Genomic DNA, 19,273 nt, shown 5'->3' on the forward strand with positions numbered 1-19,273 from the left:
ACTAAATCTGTGATTCTGTGGCAACGGCGATGATTTGTTTTTGCCTGTGATTTTCATGTTTGTGTACACGGCTCCGCTAGTGAGCAGGAGACCGTTCAAGAAAGAAAAATTATGACATCTTCTAATGGGCTGTGGGTTGTGTGCGCACATCTCTGTATGACAAGTCATTAGGCGAAGCCGCGTTTGAATATTCACATGCAGCAACTGATGGCGTAACGTGACTGTACAGCAAATCTGAAGGCCTAGAGACACAGACTAACTCAGAGAACATGCGGCACCCTTTATCCCTGCATTCAGTCTGCTAACTCTCAATCAAAAGCATTTCTAAAAGCACGTCTTGCATAATGACGAGCCGACTTTTTCGTTAAAAAGAAATTACCCATCCGCTTAGGCTGTGGGAGATCTCTTTTAGATGTATTTAGTTGTGATAGTCACTGCAGACATGTGCACATGCTATTGCTAAATTGAAAGCCATGCTGCACTGTACTTGTGAACAGCGATTCATGTCAGACATGGTTATTTATAAGGTGTATCAGACACAGTTTGCCTGTTCCTCTATACTAATTGCTGGGCTTGTTTTGATTCCTGCTGACATCGGCTAATGGTTTGTAGCTAAAAGCACTCCCTGTGTAAGTATTTCTCCCATTACCTTCTTTTTCTCTCTGTGCTTTCTCCCCCCACACACATACACGTATTTCCACCCTCCCCTCACCCAATCTCCTCTGCTCTCTCTATCTCTGTGTTTCAGGTGGTGCAGGTGTTGCGGGCGATTGATAGAGATGAGGGAGGGAATGACAGCACCGTGTATTTCAGCATCCCTCCGGAGTCCAGCGCTGCCCTCAACTTCAGCGTCAGGGACAGTGGTGGTAGGCACTCAATCCTTCCCTCTCTCTGTATCACTCTTAATTCCCTTTTCCCTTGGCAGACATACACAGTTTTTTTTACGCTTTTTAAGGCTCTTAATCCCACATTTTCTTTTCTCTTTTCTCTTTTCATTTTTGTCTTTTGTCCCATTCTTTCTTTTACCCTCCTCCTCCTCTTCTCTCCACCTCCCCCTTCGCCTTTTCTGTCTCTGCCTCTCTATTCTACTATCCATCTCCCGACTGTGGTGGCCCCATTGTTTTACTGCGTTATCCTCTTCTCTTTTGTCCGTCCCTCTTGTTTGCCTTCCCATATCCTCTCCATCCATCTTCTCTCAGCTACCCTGTATACTTACTGTTTCCCATGAAAGGCTTCTGAAGAATTCAAAATAGTTTCTTTTAATTCACTGCTTCAACTGAGCTGATTTTCACAACATAGTATTTATTGGTGTGCTCTTTCTCTGATGCTCTCTTTGACAAATACAAACGAAAACTATATATAGAATACAAGTACACATGAACATGGTGCGGTAAACAATTTTACACATGCTTGTTATTTCAAATAATGCACTACTGATTATTTGGAATTCCATGCTTCAAATCATAGAAGTTATGGGTTACTCATAAAATAAATAATAATATAAATGAAATTATGTTTTTGGATTTGCCAACAAAATAATTAGTTCACAAATATATTTTCCAATTATGCGTCACCTGTGGAGTATCCGTGTAAACAAGCAGAGCAATGTCTGCAGTCAGTGTGTATGCTTGAGGCCTAACAAACACGCTGAATAAAACATAAAACATTTGCCAAACTAAGGTTTTTCTAATGTTTTGAAACCTGCAGCATTTACTACAGTGCATCCATGATTAGATAAGCAGGCAGTTTCCTTCGGTGTCTTATTTCTAAATTATTTTGGCATGCTACCACATTTTATTTTAGAACAGGGTGAAATTGGTAGGTGCTTTACGGCTTTCAATACTACACATTTGCATAAAGGCTGCTAAACTCCACAGGATACTTTTAATGTTTGCACATATACACTGCTATCATCTCTAACCACTTATAAGAAGTACCTCACTGGCAAAGTCAGGTTTTGTGCTATAACTTCTACTAGTTGGATTCCTGGGTCATGTTATGTTAGAGATAGCATGTTATGTTTAGTATGCAAGATAAAGTGTTTCATGTAAAACAGTTGTCTGTGAATTGCTTGGTTGGCTTGTTAGTCTCAAGCTCCCCCTGTCCACTGTCCTTGGGCAAGACACTGAGCCCCAAGTTGCTCCTAGCTCCATCTATGACAGCTTTGACATCATTTGTGTGTGAATGGATTAATGAGAAGCAGCAGGGTAGAAATATACAGGCACAAAAAAGAGTAAGGACACTGTTTGAAATTTCCGTTTTTTTGTTTGTTTGTTTGTTTTTTGTTATGAAGTGTGATCTGATTTTCACCCAAAATATCTAAAACCACAATATTTATAAGCAGATGAACAATGAAAAATGCATATATTAGCAAACCTGGAGTCTAGTCAATGAAATGAGAATGGAGCTGTGGTTTATAACTACTTTGGCTTCACTCAAACAATGTCAGTGACCTACTAATAAGCAGCATCAAATGAATTGAGCCATAAAAAAACTGAGATCTCAGAAGACCTATGACCAAGAGTAGTTGATTTGCATCCTCAGAAAGGGTTAGAGAGTAATCTCAAAGACTTTAGATATTCAGTCCCCAATTTGACATATTGTCTATAAATGGAGATGATTTGGTACTGGGGCTATATCCATAGAAGGGTGCCTAGCCAAGATCACTCCAAAGGCACAACGCAGAATGGTCACTGAAGAAAAAAAAAACCTAGAATAACAGCTAATAAATTAATTAATTCACTGGAGGTTGCTTTCTGCTTATCAGTCACTCATATGCAAAACACAGGCATAATAGGAATAATCTCCATGTCAGGACACAGAGGAAGCCATTGCTCTCCGAAGACAACACTTCAGCACATATGAAGTTACCAAATATCACCCTGACTATTCACATCACTACTGGGAAAATATCTTGGGAACACATGAAATTGTTTTGGAAGAACACTCAGAACACTTAGAACCACATACCAACAACAACCTGTTGTTGGTGTGTGTATGTATGTGGTACCTGTGAGATGAGCAAGAAGAATAATGAGCAAAAGAACCATTAAATGAATAAAAAGAGATATAATGAGAGGTCTAAACGTGTGAAGTGAGTGGATGGTCATATAGGGCAAGTACTGGACTATACAGGTGTGAATGAATCTGAATGTTGGAACTACACTAAATGTCCAAACCATTTACTGTATACAGCATGTTGCTAGTTCGTTTTTTGGTCTCCACCAACCAATTAAGGGAAACAGCTGCTTTAACGTTTGGTGCTGGGCAGGTAGAGTAGCACTATGAACCAAAACAGTGAGGGCACTTAAACTAAAAGTTTACTAAAATAACCTTAAACACTCTGAGAAGCTGATTGGAACTACGGAGTCTGATGATACACAGGCTACAGTGAGTGGCCTGTTACAAATAACTAGCCTATTTACTAATAAAATAAAAATAAAAATGATGATGTGACAAGCCCACTAACTGTTTCTAAATTTGGCAAAACCACAAGGAATTAATTTGCTCTGATTGAATCATAGTTCTGGGTGATACACTCGCTGACATTTGGACTCAAAGGCCTCTTTGATGTGTCATCCAACACCAGAACAGAGATAGAGAAGAACATGTTCTGTTCTCACATGGGCAGATTGTCTGACAAAGATTTGTTAAAAAAATAATAATAATTTGATCATGGATTTGGATCACAGAACATTGCTTCAATAATCGACATCTTGCAGATTAAATATTCTCTTTTTTTGTGTGGCACTTTTGCATGTTAGCTTCTCTTCATCCAAAAAAAACAGAAATACCAGCTCAAATAGGAGGTAACAGGTATTACACATAAAAAACATAACTGGTGCTCACGTGGGCATGCATGGTTATGGTTAAAATCAAGAATGTGGGGCGGATACTGAAACAAGTGCTTTCACATACCAATATAAGGACTGTCTTCAGGCATTATTGGGAACATAATCATAAGTTAAAATTAGAAAGTGTTGTTAGTTGTGTAAAATATTGCATTCGTCATGTAGGTTTTTTTGTTGGCTTCATTACTGTTAGCTCATTCATGGTCCTCTGTTTTCAGGATTCTTATAAATTCAGCAAAATGTCCAAGATACAAGGCACATAATAATAATAATAATTATAATAATTCATTGAGTAGTTACTTCATTATTCCACCAACTGCAAAAAAAAAAAACAAAAACAAAAAAAAAACACCAGACTGTGCCTGAATACAAGAAGTGAGCGTTTGTGAAAAATCTCTTGCAGGAGGTGCTATGGCTCCAAACCAACAATGAACGCAGAGATGTGATGCAAACTCTGCTGTGAAAATCCAAATCTAGCTGATAAAATATCACCTTTTACTTGGGGATAATACATTTTAGTCACCCAGCTTTAGAAAAGCATAAGAAGAGTAAAGAAAACATAAATATTGTGCAAACTGTTGATAACAAGCACAGTCGGGAAAGCTAATCTAGCTGCCCACTTGACAAGTAGAGGATAAATTCAGTGAAGAACAGCATCAAGCACTGTGTAATGTTTTTCCTCTGGCCTTCCACAAAGCAAGCATGCATGTCCTATGTACTCATATGAAGAGGTTACTACACTTGTAAACATTGGGAGTGCCTCATGCAGAGCATTGCACAGATAATTAGTTCAGAACTGTGTGAAGGACATAACTAAAATGGAGCTTGAAATTGTGTACATCATGTCAGCAACTGTAGCAGGGAGTTTAACACAGATTTCTTCTGATTAATTAATCTGGGTGTAAATCTAACGATGTAGGACCTAGTGGATACGCTTGTGCAATCTTTCCATGATTGTGGCTTAAAGCAACAATGCAACATAAAGCTAGTCTCAGTGTGCACAGCAGAGCTGCAGCCAACGTTGGAGTTTACAGGGCATTTTTTTCACATTACGTCATATGGTGACAAGGGATTCCCTTTGTGGACCACCCACGCCCTCGAGAACTGTGCTAAATCAGCCAGTCGCATGGCCCCTTACTGTGACATGTTTATTTGCTCAGTTGTCGAGCTCTTGAGATTTTATTTAGAGAAAGGGGCCACAACAAGAAACAGAACAGCTAAAATAGTTACGTGAATAGGATGACATTGTCTTTGTGAAGTTAGGAAAGTTTCCAAATATCCGATGGTCTGCCTGGAGGCAGGAGAACCTGTTAAAAAACGAAAGCATAGCTACAAAGAGCATTTTGAATGTTTTTACAGCACACCTCTCTCAGGTTCGAGCAAGAGAAGATGATTATTGATGATTGCAAAGATGTGCTCATGGTAACAATTGGACACTTATGCATAACAGTGAAGGAAAGTGCAGGAATGAGACTGTCCCAAATGATGCTGACAGGGACAAAGTTGCCGCAGTGAGTGGTTTAATTCATGAGTTTTACAGAATAACTCTCTCAAGCCATATGATCAGTTTTTAATTTTTGATCCATCAAATTGGCCCCATGAAATACAGAACCTCCACAGAGCCAGGCAGCACAGCTGTCAGCAGCATGCTTCAGAAATGATGGATGGGATTAAAACAGACAGGAAAACGTCTGACAGCTTCAAATGTGTATGACTTGGTCAACATAGTGAAGACAAGCAATTCAGATAGTTACTCCAGCCTTCACAGTGTTTTTCTGTTGTCTTTTACCCTTGAGCAGTGCTGCATGTAGGATCCACGCCGTTTATTCCTGATGCACAAGGACTTGTCCAAAATGACAACAGAGACTTTTGATCCAAAAGCAGCTTTGACTTATGAATGCACTCATCTCATCGCAGAGTCAGTGAGGGAGAAAGGTGTAGGCCTACATCATCATCCACTTTGTTTGAAGCAAAGGCATACAGCAAGGAGAGCAGTCAGGAGAGTAGTGCTAATGACAACATGTTGGCTGGCGGCGTCATGAACAGTTTGAATACCAACAAACACGTCCTGGTGCTCCTTTGACAACTACAAAAGTTATATGCACACCCGAATACAATAGTAGTTTGTTAATCAGTAACAGCCGCTACAGTAGCTTTAGTGGTGGTAAAGTTTTTCCAGTTATAGGATGTGTGAAAGAAATTGTAATAATAAAAATAAAAGCCTTCTTTATTCCTTTGTTGTATAATTTAATTCCCACTTGGGTGGAATCCCACATTTGCAAACATGAGCACAGTCATTTTAATTTCCAGAATGCAAACTGCTTTTGCTTTTCAGAACAGAAAAAAAGTAAAAGTTTCACAATGTGTTAAACATTGGAGAAAACTTTTTCTGCCTGTCTGTCCCCTTCCAGGCCCTACAGCCAGCCTGGTGCTGGTGTCCCAGCTCCAGCCCCTGTCCCGCTCTTCATCTTCCACCCTGACGCTCTACGTGCCTCTGGTCCTGAGGGACGGGACATCAGGCCTCACCAGCACTGGGACGGTCACTGTGTCCATCTGTCCCTGCCTGAGAGGAGGCGCACGGGCCGGGGAGAAAGAGAAAGACAAACAGATAGAGGGCGAGTGGGACTGGGAAAGAGAGGCAGTGTGTCTCCCTCAGCAGTCCACGCTGCCTTCTCCTGGGCTCAGCACTGCCGCCCTGCTGGCTATCCTGGCCTGCGTCACCACACTTCTTGGTAAATACTTTGTTATGTAGAATTTATAAAGTTAAACTGTGATTCTGTCCTTTTTTTACAACTTACATGTTTTACTACAGCACTTACAGTGAAGTTAAATCAGTAAGATTGATTGCCCGTGAAGTAGAGTTTAATGCTAATCTACAAATAAAAAGATGAGTAAATATTGCTTATGGCTGTTTACCCTCCACTACATCCCTGGATGCTTAATCTGCATATGAAAATAATGGAAGCAGCAGCGTCAATATTTCTCTTAGTCACAGCTGCTCAATAACGGGGTTTACTTTTCCTCGCAATTTTGGTCCAGTTATCTCCTCTGGCAAGGTCAGTGCTAATCACTACTAAAATAACAATTCAGAGTGATTATCTGGGCCCTCCGGTTTTTGATAGCAGCGTAATAAAATGTCACCGCCACCTTTGCAGAAACTCTCAAATGCTCAATTGGATAATGTCGAGGTGCTGAGAAGGCATTGGCTCATGGCCAGCATCATTGTCATTTCTACTCAGCCTGTTGGATCACCACTCATGCTTTGTTGATAGGGGCATTATCATTCTGGAAGAGATCAGTTCAATCAAGAAAGGAACGCAACATGGCGTGAAGGTGATCATGCAGAGTAGCTTTTGGTGGAGTTTACAATTTAGTTCCCAAGTGACAAGGGCACAAACTATAACACACAGACTTAGAAGAAGTAGTTTAACAGCTTCACAGCTTTAAAATATTTTTTTTTCACAATTTTCTAATTTCTTCTCCTGTAAGAGGCTTGTGCTAATTCTAAACAGTGTAACTGGGCCTACTACAAGATACCAAATGTTCTTACAGAAGCTCAGACAATAGTTCCATCAGGATCCCATCTGGTTATTACTAAGGGGCTTGGCTTACATAAGGTGGATCAAGCCATTTGGTAACTACTCATGCCATGTGGTTACAGGCTCCCATCAGGGGAGAAATACACGTACATCATGAAACTGTTACGACAGATTAGAGTCTCCACACTCCTTTCACAGATCACTGGATTAGTTCCATGGAAAAAAAATATATATAATACAACCTCCATTTACTTATTGCAGCAGATTAACCACCTATGGCACTTCCATACAGAGACACAAGCACATTCACATGCCCAGTATATAAGCATGTTAAAACACACTAGCAGAATTATTTCAGATTGGATGCAGTATAATTGGCTGTTTCCTTAAATTCTTTGTCCATCCTCATTGTTCAGTCATAGCCTAGCAACCATAAATAGTCACCAAAGATCTGTCAAGGCTTGGATTTCTCCACATGCCAAGATGGTTGCATGGAGCTCTCATAAGAATCTTTGTTGTTTGGAGGATGGTGGGTTTTTTTTAGATCAGAAAACAGGGAGCATAGGGTTTAATGACATTGGTATTTTTTTTAATTGACAAAATGTGAAGCATTATTTCTTTACAGAACCATTTACACTACTCTACATTTGTTGTTCCACTGTGGAATTTCAGAAGACGATAATACCATTATGCACTTATATAGTACTATACAATAAAATAGCTACAGTTAAAATCATTCCTTAGCAAATGTTAACAGACAAAATGTGTTCGGGCCGCTAGAAATTAAAAACCTTCGGTTCATTTCTGTGTGAAACCAAATATTCATTGTTTCATAAATTACAGCACTTTTTATGAAAATGTATGTTTGTGGCATTTGCCAAGCTTATCCAAAATGTTTGGAGTTGTGATCTCTATATACTTCAGTTACCTGTGTTAACTTCATTCAAGTCTAATATTCATCACGTTATGGGTGTTTTACAAACAGATTCTTTTTAAATAGTGCAGTACATTAGCAAACCCGATCCATCTTTCCAGGTGAATTTTATCACAGGTAGGCTTGTTGGACAACTGTTAAAGAGCTGCCACAGCTTGGTGCTTTGCCCAGAGACCAGGGGTCAAGTGTAGCTCTCTGCTTTGGGAATATGGAATAAGGGTTGTGGAGTCATAAGAGAATAAAGCGTCCATTTGTCTGGCAGAAGCTTAAAGTCAATTACATAGCAGAGGCATGCAGCCTGCTGATATCATATAGCAGCCTTCTAACCCAGCACCTCTTCTGTATTCATTTGTCTCTTTGTATCTCACCTCTTTGTCTGCCTGAATTTTTCTTCCTTGCTCACTCTCTACTCTACCCCTTCCACTTTTATTTCCCGTGTGACTTCTGCCCCCTTTCGCTCCTGTTCATCATTCTTTTTCCAATTTCTCTCCTTTGCCTCAATATCTCCTATTCCCACTGCCACCTCTTTCTACAGCGGTGAGTGCCCTGTCACTGTCACTCCGCCGTCAGAAGCGCGACTCCCTGTCACCGCTGGAGGAGGACGACGTACGAGAGAACATCATAACGTATGACGACGAAGGCGGAGGCGAAGCCGACACGGCTGCCTTTGACATCGCAGCCCTCCAGAGCGCTCCTCATAGCTCTCGCTCACGTGGCTACCGCACATTGGACAGCAGAAATATGTAAGCAGGCGGAGGGAGCGTGTGAAAGAGTTCTTCAAATGTGGTGAAGCAAACATAACACTTGTTGTGTAATTACATCAAACCTCATGACAGAAAGGAAAGTGTTCTACGTCTTAAGTGTGAAACCTTTCATCTCTATCCAGCATCTAATTGGTCCACTTAAGTAAGTGATCGAGCTGTAACTCCCAGGTCATAATCAGTCATCGATCAAAATATTGAGACAGAAGGCGATCAAGCTTTGTAGTCTTGAGAGACCACTTTGTTGTGCTCATTTTGTAAAGTCATTTCTGTTTTGCTACATCAGAGACTTGTTTGCACCCCCCTTTGATGTTTCTATGAAACACTGTTATTGCCTTTGGTCTAATAATTAGCTCCAATGAATTCATGCCAGCCATATGGAGCAGCTATAAACAAGTACAAAGGCTGACTTGAGTTTATCGAAAATTGCTTCTCACAATATATGGAAGTGGACACAACAACATGAAAAAATGTCTAAATCTAATGCAATCTATTGCAATATTCCTGCAATAAATACTACCTTTGTGAGTCTTTTATTGCTTTATTTTTGTTGACAGTGTCTCACAGAGGAGTGGGTAGTTACACTGTATGGTAACTTTGAAGATTTTGCTTGTGGTTCTGTTGTGTTGCATCGTAAGAGACACGTAAATTTCTGTTTGCTTGTCATGAAGTAACAGCAATTTAATGTTATCTGTGGCTTTGGAGGGAGTTTTCTTAAGTCTGAAGAAGTAATCATGATGTTTTTTTCTGGTATTTTGCTTTGACACGGCGGGTTACATTACATTTATTACAGTTTGGAATTGATTCTTCATACTAGGGGCTAAATCATAAGATATACCGACAGTAGCTATATCAGTTTAACCTTTTAAAACAATGTCTACAATAAAAGTGGAACTAAAGAAAAATCCCAAATACCCATTTTTAACATTTCCCAACTGTTTAATACAAATTCTGTTTAAGAAATATTACGTTTATAAATAAATTGTAGAAATGAAATTAAAGAAAGTGGCTTCTAAAACAGACAGAATAGTTTAAAATGAAGATGTATCACTCTTCTGGATTTTCCAGAGCTACAGAAGAACTTACTGTTTATCCCATGAGGTTGTGTAGCAGTGTGACATTTGTAATTTTCACCACTAAATGCAGTGGGCAGGTCGGGCTAATATTGAGAAGCTGCTAGCTGAATGTGTGGTACACAGAATTTAATCTATATATTTTGCCAACCTGAGTATCTAAACTCAGAATCACTGGCCAGTGCCTAGTTTTTTTACATTCAACACTCTAAATTTCACTTTTCTATCCTGCAGAATGCTGTACTGTAAAACCTGCATTGTAAAGCATGCTGTGCTGCAACACTTGCAGGCTAAGATGGAAAAAACATAAGATTTTTATTTTCTTAGTTGATCCTTCAAGACAATTATGTACAACACAATCACAAACCATGATCTCAAAAATACTTTCACACTAACCAAAGATGATCTTATGTAGTGTGCCAGCAAGTTATTGACAATGTAACTGTCTGAGTCGTACCAGATTCTTTATTCCTTGTCTCTCTCCACTGCCTGTTGTCAAATGAAGTTTCAAAAAGTGTCACATCAACCTAATTTAACAAAGTTAAGTGATTTTTTTTCCTATATGTCCTACAGACGTTACACTCATCGTGGCCAAGACAAAGCTCGGACCTATAGCTGGGCTCAAAACCCAGGTGTGGATACCAACTATTCAGGTCCAGCAGGACCTCTCTATGGTCGTCTCTGCTACAGCAGTCACACACTCCCTGTTCTACGCCGCGCGCAGGGGGCAACATTTGAACCAAGCTTGGCAGAGTTAGGATACCGTTTCCCTGGAGGCCAGCCGGATCACTCCTTGGTCATTCAGAACCAAGGGGCCATGGTTGGGCCAATGGAGTCCGGGGCGGTGTACATAGCTCCGACAGAACTCAGCACAGGAAGCCGAACTGGCAGTCGCACGGGAAGTCGTGACGGGACTGCCCCCCAGAGTGGGGTTAGCACGTCAGATGGGGGAACGCCGAGGACCAGTGACAGCCAGGAGAGAGGCGGAGGGACAGGAACTGCAAGCAACTGCACGGAGGGGAGCAATGATGACAAAGTGAACAACACTCAAGACGTGGACTGGGTAAGGATTACATTCACTCCACTTTCACATCAAATGTACCAAATGCACAAATTTCCCCCTAGCATTTGTTTCAGTAAAGATAGCTCTGTTGACCATAAGATTTCATAGCCAGAGTTTAACTAATTGAATCTCCGATCCCAAATGCACTGGCCTCTATGAAAAGAGCCAGTGAAATTCTTGTATTGCAGTTGCAATTGTACTGTGTAGAAAAACTAAAGAGAAGCCACTATTGTTCGTCTCTTATTTCTGAGAATTATATTATTCTATGACTCATTCTACGAGGTCTTTAGAGAGATGATGGGGGATGCAAGGTTAAAAAAAGTATATTGTGGTTATTGGCAATGGTTTACTTTCATCCCTAAATCAACAGCAAATAAAGCAAATAATAATTCATTTAATGTGAATCTGCCATATGAATAAGTCCAGTGTTCCAACACAGTTTAACATATTGATGGATGGTTGGCTAAATGTTTTAGGATGAGGAAAATGTGAAAGATGCAATGAATAATTAATTAAATATGAATAAGTGACTTGATTAATGATAGATGGCTCCATTGGAGAAAGCATTAAAGTTGAATGAATGACTTAATTATTCAATTAAATAAGCAAACAAGTAAAAAGAAAGTAATTAGGCAAATATAAAACAATTTTTATTCAACCTGATGTGCTACATTACTGCACCACAGTACTGTTTTAAGACTCTGCACAGTAGCAGGACAATTATGGGGGAAGATAATATTTCAAACACATCAGCACATTTATATCCTGCTGTTCATTATCTTTTCTATGTTTTGTTTTATGTATTAGGCCATACCAAGGCTCTCTGGCCCTTCTTTTATTTAATTTCCAAATATTTTATCTTTCGATCACTTCCCTCTCCATCTCCCTCTCACAGTGCAGTGTTAGCTCATTCTAGTGTTCAATTAATATCTATGGCTTCTTCCAACTCTGCTTTTCTTCCACTCTGATCTATGTCTGCTTCTCCTTCCTCTGAATCATTTTTATCATCACCATCTCCTGAATTTCTTCCATTTTGACACTTTTGTCATCACACTCCCCCGTTCTTTGGCCTTTATTATTATTATGCCTCCTATTAAATTATCCCTCCTACTTTGTTGTCATTCCATTTTGTGTTGCTGTAACCAAACCTAACAAAACTTACCCCAGCCCCGAACTGAAACCACTCGTCCTCACCTACGTTCCCTTCAGGTGCAGTCGGAGACATTACCCAGGGATCATAATCTTGTCATGACACGATCAGGCTCTGTGATTGGACAGGGCCATGGGGGTGGAGGCTGGGTGTGCGACTCAGCCACTCTGCCCATGGTGGGACGCAGGGCTTCCCATGTTGGCTTGTCCCCGAAACTCACAAGCTCCAGCCAGGCTGAGTCTGATTCCAGTGGTGGCGGTGGAGGAGGCAGTGGAGGAGGGGGAAACGGAGGTGCAAATGGAAGTGGAGGAACCTCCACAGATGGACACCAGCAACCTGGCACTGGACGCAACTATGCCACTGTGCTGCAGGGGGAGGTATCTGGACAGAGGGATTACCCCGGCAGCTTGGGAAGAGGAGGGTTGGAGATGGGGAGCAACTTTGTGGTGGTGAGGCCAGACAGGGAGGGTGGAGGTATATCATTGAGCGGAACTCCATCTGTCTACCCAGAAACAGGCTTTATTGGGGACTGGCGTGATCGGGTGGGTCTTGGGGGGTATGTTTTAGGGAGAAGGGATATGACCCCACAGCTTTTGCCCTTCCCAGGGCAGCCTCGGGCAACGTATGGAGGAGTGATGGGCTTTGGGGCTAGCTGGGTTCCAGGAATAGAGGCCTCCAGAGGAGCACTGGGGCCTGGGGGTCCTTCCTTGGCACTGAGGGTCGGTGAGTTCCTACGTCTGCGACTTGCACAGGTCACTTTTGATCCCTCGCAGCCACCGTATGACTCGGTGCAGGTGTACGGCCTAGAGGGCTCCGGGTCCAGGGCTGGATCCCTCAGCTCACTTGAGAGCGAAGGAGAGAAGGATACAGAGAAGGAGGATTGGGGTGCAGGACTAGAGGAGTGGGGTCCCCAGTTTAAGAAATTAGCCCAACTCTTCAAAGAACGTGAAAAAGAGCGAGAAGAGAAGGAAAAGGTTGAAGAGGGTGCCAAAAAAGAAATGGAGAAGAAAGAGGTAGAAAGAAAAGAGAAAAGAGTTGGAGAGGAGCATGCTGGAGAAGAGGCGAATGACTGAGGAAGGATAAAAATGAAACAAATAGGGGCAAAGGGGGTAAGAAAGGAAGAGAGGGAATGGGAGGGTGATGAAAAGGCAACCAGAACTAGAATAATGTGAAGAGAAGTTAAAGGGGAGAAAGATGAAGAGGCAAAGTAATAAAAAGAGACAGAGAAAAATGAGCCTAGGGAGGATGGAGAATGCGAGGGCAGGGGAGGGAGTGATTGATGTAATTTAAAGCAATAAGTGTTGAAACGCTGATATGGTTGAGCACAGATACTGAGACAATGCAGAGGCTGCTTCTGCTCGGGGCAGCAACAATTTGTTAAACGCTTTGGACAAAGAAAAACAACCCAAACATCCAAGACTCGATTTAATTCAACTTTCATGTATGGAATGAGAAACAGCAGGAAACAAGAAGGAAGACATTGTTCGTTGTGTGTGTCTGTCTGTTCTTTGCGTCTGCATGTGTGTTTGTGTGTGAGGTACATGGATATGCAAGAAAAAGTGCATATACGCACTTGGATGCGAGTGTTTCTGTGTGCATATTTAACAAAGAGGGAGGAATTTTACCAGGGATAAATCATGACGACACGACAATTTAAAGATGAGCCCATTGACTGATGGTTCTTATGCTGCAAAGTTTCGGACAATGTGCAGGAGTGAAACGTTAAATCTAGGTTGATGCGATAGACACAAATCAGCCACAACATTAAAACCACTGACAGCTGAAGTGAACAACACTGATTATCTCATAATGACAGCACCTGTCAAGGGGTGGGATTTACTAAGCAGCAGGAGAACAGCCAGTTCATAAAGTTGACGTGTTTCAAGCAGGAGAAACGGGCAACGTCAGGATCTCACTGACTTTGACAAGGGCCAAATTGTGATGGCTGGACAACTTGGGCAGAGCATCTCCAAGATTGCAGGTCTTTTGGGATGTTCCCATCTGCAAAATAATCCACGGAAGGACAGTCCATGGACTGGCAACAGGACCAAGTCTTGGTTGATGTGACGCTGGCACTGACTGACAGATGTCAAAACACACAGTCCATCACAGCTTGGTTTCACAGTGCACTTGCTGACAGTCATTGTGTCCACTGTTGACAACACCTGCAATGTCCAGTTAGAACCTGAGCGTGGAGCAAGAGAGTATCTCAAACTGAATCGTGTTGTCATCCTGTGGACCTGGCAACGCCACCACGACCTCATGATGTCTCTGTGTGATTCATTTACCTGTGGAAGACATGCACTATGGGAAGAAGGAAATCCAGTGGAGACAGTGGGAGGCTCTGGCTAATGTTCTGATGGGAAACACTTCTGTCCTGGCACTAATGTGGATGTACCACCTACCTAAACACTACTGTGGACTGTGCACACCCCTTGATTGGAAAAGAAATCCCTGATGGCAGTGGCCTCTTTTAGCAGAATATGGGCCCTGCCACAGGGCAACAATTGCCAATGAACGGTTTGAGGGACATGACAACGAATTTGAGGCTGCCTTGGCTTCAATCCGATCGAGTATCTGTTCGATGGGCTGGAAAAACAAGTGTGATCCATAGAGGCCCCACCTCGCAGATGTGAACCTACATGATATTAAACTGTGGTTTGATGTTGTGGCTGATCGGTGTATATTTAACTATAAAGTGAATACGACAGGGGGACAATGTATAGAGACAGAAATGGTCAAATGATTGTATAGAAACTGTTACTTTGTATTCCATTTGCAGTGGCAGAAAAGTGAATTATTCAGTTCGCCACTTCATTCCAAATGAAAATGATGAATCATTTAAATCCTGCAAAAGATTCTCCCTAGTCTCAAGCCACAAGGAAAAAACTGAGATTGTGAACATTTTAAATGATTTAGGGGTGTGATTCCCCTTCTCATCACCCCAGGTTTTTGTAGATGAGTGTTGGTATGTTTACAGATATTCTCTTTAACACACTCACTCACACACACACACACACACACACACATTGACATACAAACACACACAAAAGAACAGATAAACACCAGAAGTCTTTGATTGTACTTCAGTAAAAGCAAAACATCCATCTACAACACGGAGTAATGATGGCTCTATTATTTAATGTTTTTATGTAAGTTTCCTATTTTTTATGCATAGACACCCCCCCTGTGTTAAGGACAATGTATGCATGACTTTCAAAAACAATAACAAAAAAATGGCTATCAGTTCCCACTTTGAACACTAGTAACCCAAATAAAAGTTTCCACAGATCTGTAAGAAAATTACAGGGGAGCCACACTGCAGAGACTTCCCCATGACAGGTTTTTTGTTCTTGTTAAAGGTCAGGATGCAAATGAGTTGGAGTTTTCAACTGGAATGCACTTTTATACTGTGTGATGTTCAAGAATAGATAATAAATAATGTCAAAGATTACAGTTGTTTTATAAGATGTCAGTTACACAAAAAGATACAATGTTTAACTGTATGTAAAAACATTTCAAATGTAAATAACACTAAATATTATTGCTTAAACAGAGTATATAAAATTAAAAATAAGTAAAAAAAAAAAAAAAACTAAAACAGAATTTACATGTCCAAATGGAGCACCGGACTATCTGTATGTACTGTAGATTAGAAATGGATTTACTGAGCTGGACTTTATAGCCTCCTGAAATGAAAACACCACCATGTATTCGACATCTGTGTACTAAGTGAACAGGTCGGGGTTTGTTTTGTGGTAGCTGGACACGCCAAGGATTCAATTATACATGTGGCCTCTGGCAGAAGTTTGTTGTGCAAAGTATTAGTTTCAGACAGCCTGAAAGCCAGCTTGTCCCAGCGAGGAACCGATTTGATGAAAATCCAGTGGAGTGAGGAGAAATTCCCCCTATGGGCATACAACAAAAAAAAATCTGTATTTTCCCTAAGATATGGATTATTATTCTGCAAAAGTAGAGTAATGCACTAAAATGGAATTTGTGATAAATTTCTGTCATTAGTGTAGCACTGCGAGAGTTATGGAGAAAAAAACTCTTAATTTAAGAATCAAATTTTTTAAATATAAGTACAGACAAGTGGTTTTTCATCACTTTTCATTTTCTGTGCATTTCAAAGAATAAAACCAAAATACTATTTTATATTACATTTGGTTTACCTTGAGTGCTTTATGCACTTGATGCTCAAGTACAGTCATTTTTTTTAATTTTTTGGAATAATAACCTCACATTTAAGCACATTTAAGTGTTGAATTTGTTTGAAAAGCAGATTTTGTGCCTCCAGAGGGGGAATTTTGCCACATACCCTAACCTGAATGTGGACGTCTTTGGTTTGCCACAAATGTCAGCCTTTATCACAGGTTCACTGTTAAGCCCCCACATATAAGTCAAGCTGCCATCTTTGCTAGTGTCCAGCTCTTTGGTCCACCATAATCTTGTTGTCAAGGTCTGCTGCTGGGAAACCCATATACACCTCTGTACCCTTTACAGCACCTGAGCCACTGGTTTGTCCATACAGTGCCACTGTGCATACTGGATGGCGTCAGGACTAATGTACAAATACTGCACAAAAAGTGGAGAGGAGTGTGTGTGGGGGGGTGCAGAACCTCAGGGGGACTCCCAGTTTCGATCAGTTTTCCCTGATGAACAATACCTCAACACCCTAAAGCTAGCTAAACCTTCCATCAACTATGTAAGTGTAATCCAAAATGACAACAGCAAATGCGTTTTAAAACATCCCATGGTAATAAACTGTGCGCCAACTGTGAAGGTCAGGTCTTTTTTATTAAAATACTGAGACTTATTTCTTAAGTTTTTGCCACTATTTCTCAGTTATCAGTAATAATCAGCAGACAGAGAAAGAATTAACAACTTCTTAATGGCTAAGTTTGGTCATTTTCTAAATTAACATTATTATCCACCATCGCCACAAGTTGGTGCCATAGACTCCTGTTGTTGTCCCAAAACTTTTAAAAACACCTAAGCCACTCCACTGGGTGATGTGTTTCTTCTTCAAACATTGTTCTCACTCTTTAGATTCTGCGCAGTTCACCGAAAAAAAACTAAGCACCGAATCAGAGCATTCGGTGCGGCATTTCTTAAAAATAGAAAAGTCACTAGTTATCAAATTAAGAAACATTTCACTTAGCAGAGCCGTGTGTCTGGCTTTTTTTGACAACAACAGAGGTCTGTGGAATCGCATAAGTGGAATCCAGGCTGCAGACTGACTATTAACCAAACGATGGTAAAGAAGATTTAGTGTTGGCTCTAATATGTGTACGTTGATGGTGGACAATAAGACATCTTTTAAACAAGTTAAACTAAAATTAGCTGTTCAGCTTTTTTATCACATACTGTATGATTATCCAAACAGCTGATTGACCCCTTGTAGTGTTTATCTAAGCAGTACAGACTCTACAAAGACAGATTGTCATTAAATCTGTGATGTAAGCAACAAAGAGAGTTTTCTGACTATTGTAGTATTGTTCGCATATTCCACGTTTTCAGAAATGTGCTTGTTGTGTTCAGTTTTATTACAGTTCATTGAAATTATTGTTAGAACTTATCAGTGGATATCAGTGGTACAACATAAATGACTGCCGAAGAACTTGGAATTATTTTGATAATAGAAGTGTTGTTGTAAAAAATACTAATGTGTTGCTTTGTCAATGCATAATCTGGGTAATATTTTCCCTTCGCATTTACGTGGAATGTGCCAACTTTCTAAGTCTCCCTGTCTTCAAAAGAAAAGTTATCCTAATTTTCATAACAGTATTTCCAGTTTTTGGGCAGCCATTACCGAAAGCAAAAAGCATGATATACCAGGTGACCTTCCTTGCCATTGTAATTATACGGTTTATCCCACAGTCTTGATTGGCTGCAGGTGTTTCATCTCTGCTGATTGGTCTAATGCAAAGTTCTGCTCCAGCTGATTGGTCGAAATCAAAGTGATGATTCTGATTTGTCTTATTTCAGAGTTGTGGAGTGCTGCGCAGACTAAACCACTTGACGGAGCTGATTATCCCACCTCCTCAGCCCAGCAAATTGGTTCAATCAAAAGCGTGATTAGTTGAATCAGTTGTTTTAAATAGAATAAAAGCCTGCAGTCACTGCAGCACTCCACCGCTCTTTTTCACTCTTTTAGCTAGCTTAGAGGGAGCAACACATGATGGCAGACAAAAGTGGTCCTGTCAGGCCATTTGTCAAGTGCTCTGTCAAAAAAAAACTACATACTGAAGAGGAGAGTTCCATTCAAAGGATAAGAGTACTACTTTAGTATTTTAATATGTTATATGTAGCTTAATGGTACACAGTGAAGGTCATGACCTCTTACCTTTAGAGTCACAAATAGATAAACCCCATCAGTTCTGTGCCCCCCCCCCCGGACTTCATTGCTCTTGCACGATGTTGATACCATTCCACAATTGCGTGCTGAACAAAGTGTATTTATTTCAGTTGTACTTTTTCTTTTTGTAAATTTGAATAAAAAAGCAACTATTTCAAAGAGATGAGTCAGACCTGCTCTGTGCTCCTTTCTGCAGTCTCCCGAATTTCTGGATAATCAGAGTTCTGCTGCTTGTGTGTGCCTTCTGTTTTCATGTGTGTGTGTGCACGCACACGTGTGTGTGTATGTGCATCTCCAAGAGAAAGAAACAGAGGGAGACAGCAGTTGAGAGATGTGCTGTGCAGTGCATACAAATGTGTGTGCACCTTGTGAGCATGTGTCTTGTTTTGAGAAGGTGGGTGTGCCTTGTCAAATTGGCCCCTTGAAATTTGGAAATCACAGACAGTGTGTGTGTGTGTTAGTGTGTGTGCGTGTCTGACTGCAGTATGAAGGAACACCTTGTCTGGTCTGATCCAGCCCGATGAGAGGATGTGAGGTCAGT

At 40.8% G+C, this 19,273-nt stretch overlaps 1 protein-coding gene across 4 annotated transcripts in view; it reads left to right on the top strand.

Moving 5' to 3' along the window:
• The window catches only part of LOC137098536 (uncharacterized), a 141,273-nt gene extending 122,375 nt beyond the window's left edge, over nucleotides 1-18,898 (top strand). For all 4 annotated transcript variants that reach the window (XM_067474849.1, XM_067474850.1, XM_067474847.1 and 1 more), the window contains 5 exons: nucleotides 749-866; nucleotides 6,263-6,583; nucleotides 8,860-9,067; nucleotides 10,732-11,221; nucleotides 12,431-18,898. In XM_067474849.1, coding sequence (XP_067330950.1) covers nucleotides 749-866; nucleotides 6,263-6,583; nucleotides 8,860-9,067; nucleotides 10,732-11,221; nucleotides 12,431-13,444 — 2,151 coding nt within the window. In that variant the 3' untranslated portion in view covers nucleotides 13,445-18,898. The remainder of the gene's footprint in view (nucleotides 1-748; nucleotides 867-6,262; nucleotides 6,584-8,859; nucleotides 9,068-10,731; nucleotides 11,222-12,430) is intronic.
• Nucleotides 18,899-19,273: the final 375 nt, after the last annotated feature.

The sequence above is a fragment of the Channa argus genome, chromosome 14 (genome assembly GCF_033026475.1).
Source record: "Channa argus isolate prfri chromosome 14, Channa argus male v1.0, whole genome shotgun sequence".
NCBI classification, from domain to species: Eukaryota; Metazoa; Chordata; class Actinopteri; order Anabantiformes; family Channidae; genus Channa; species Channa argus.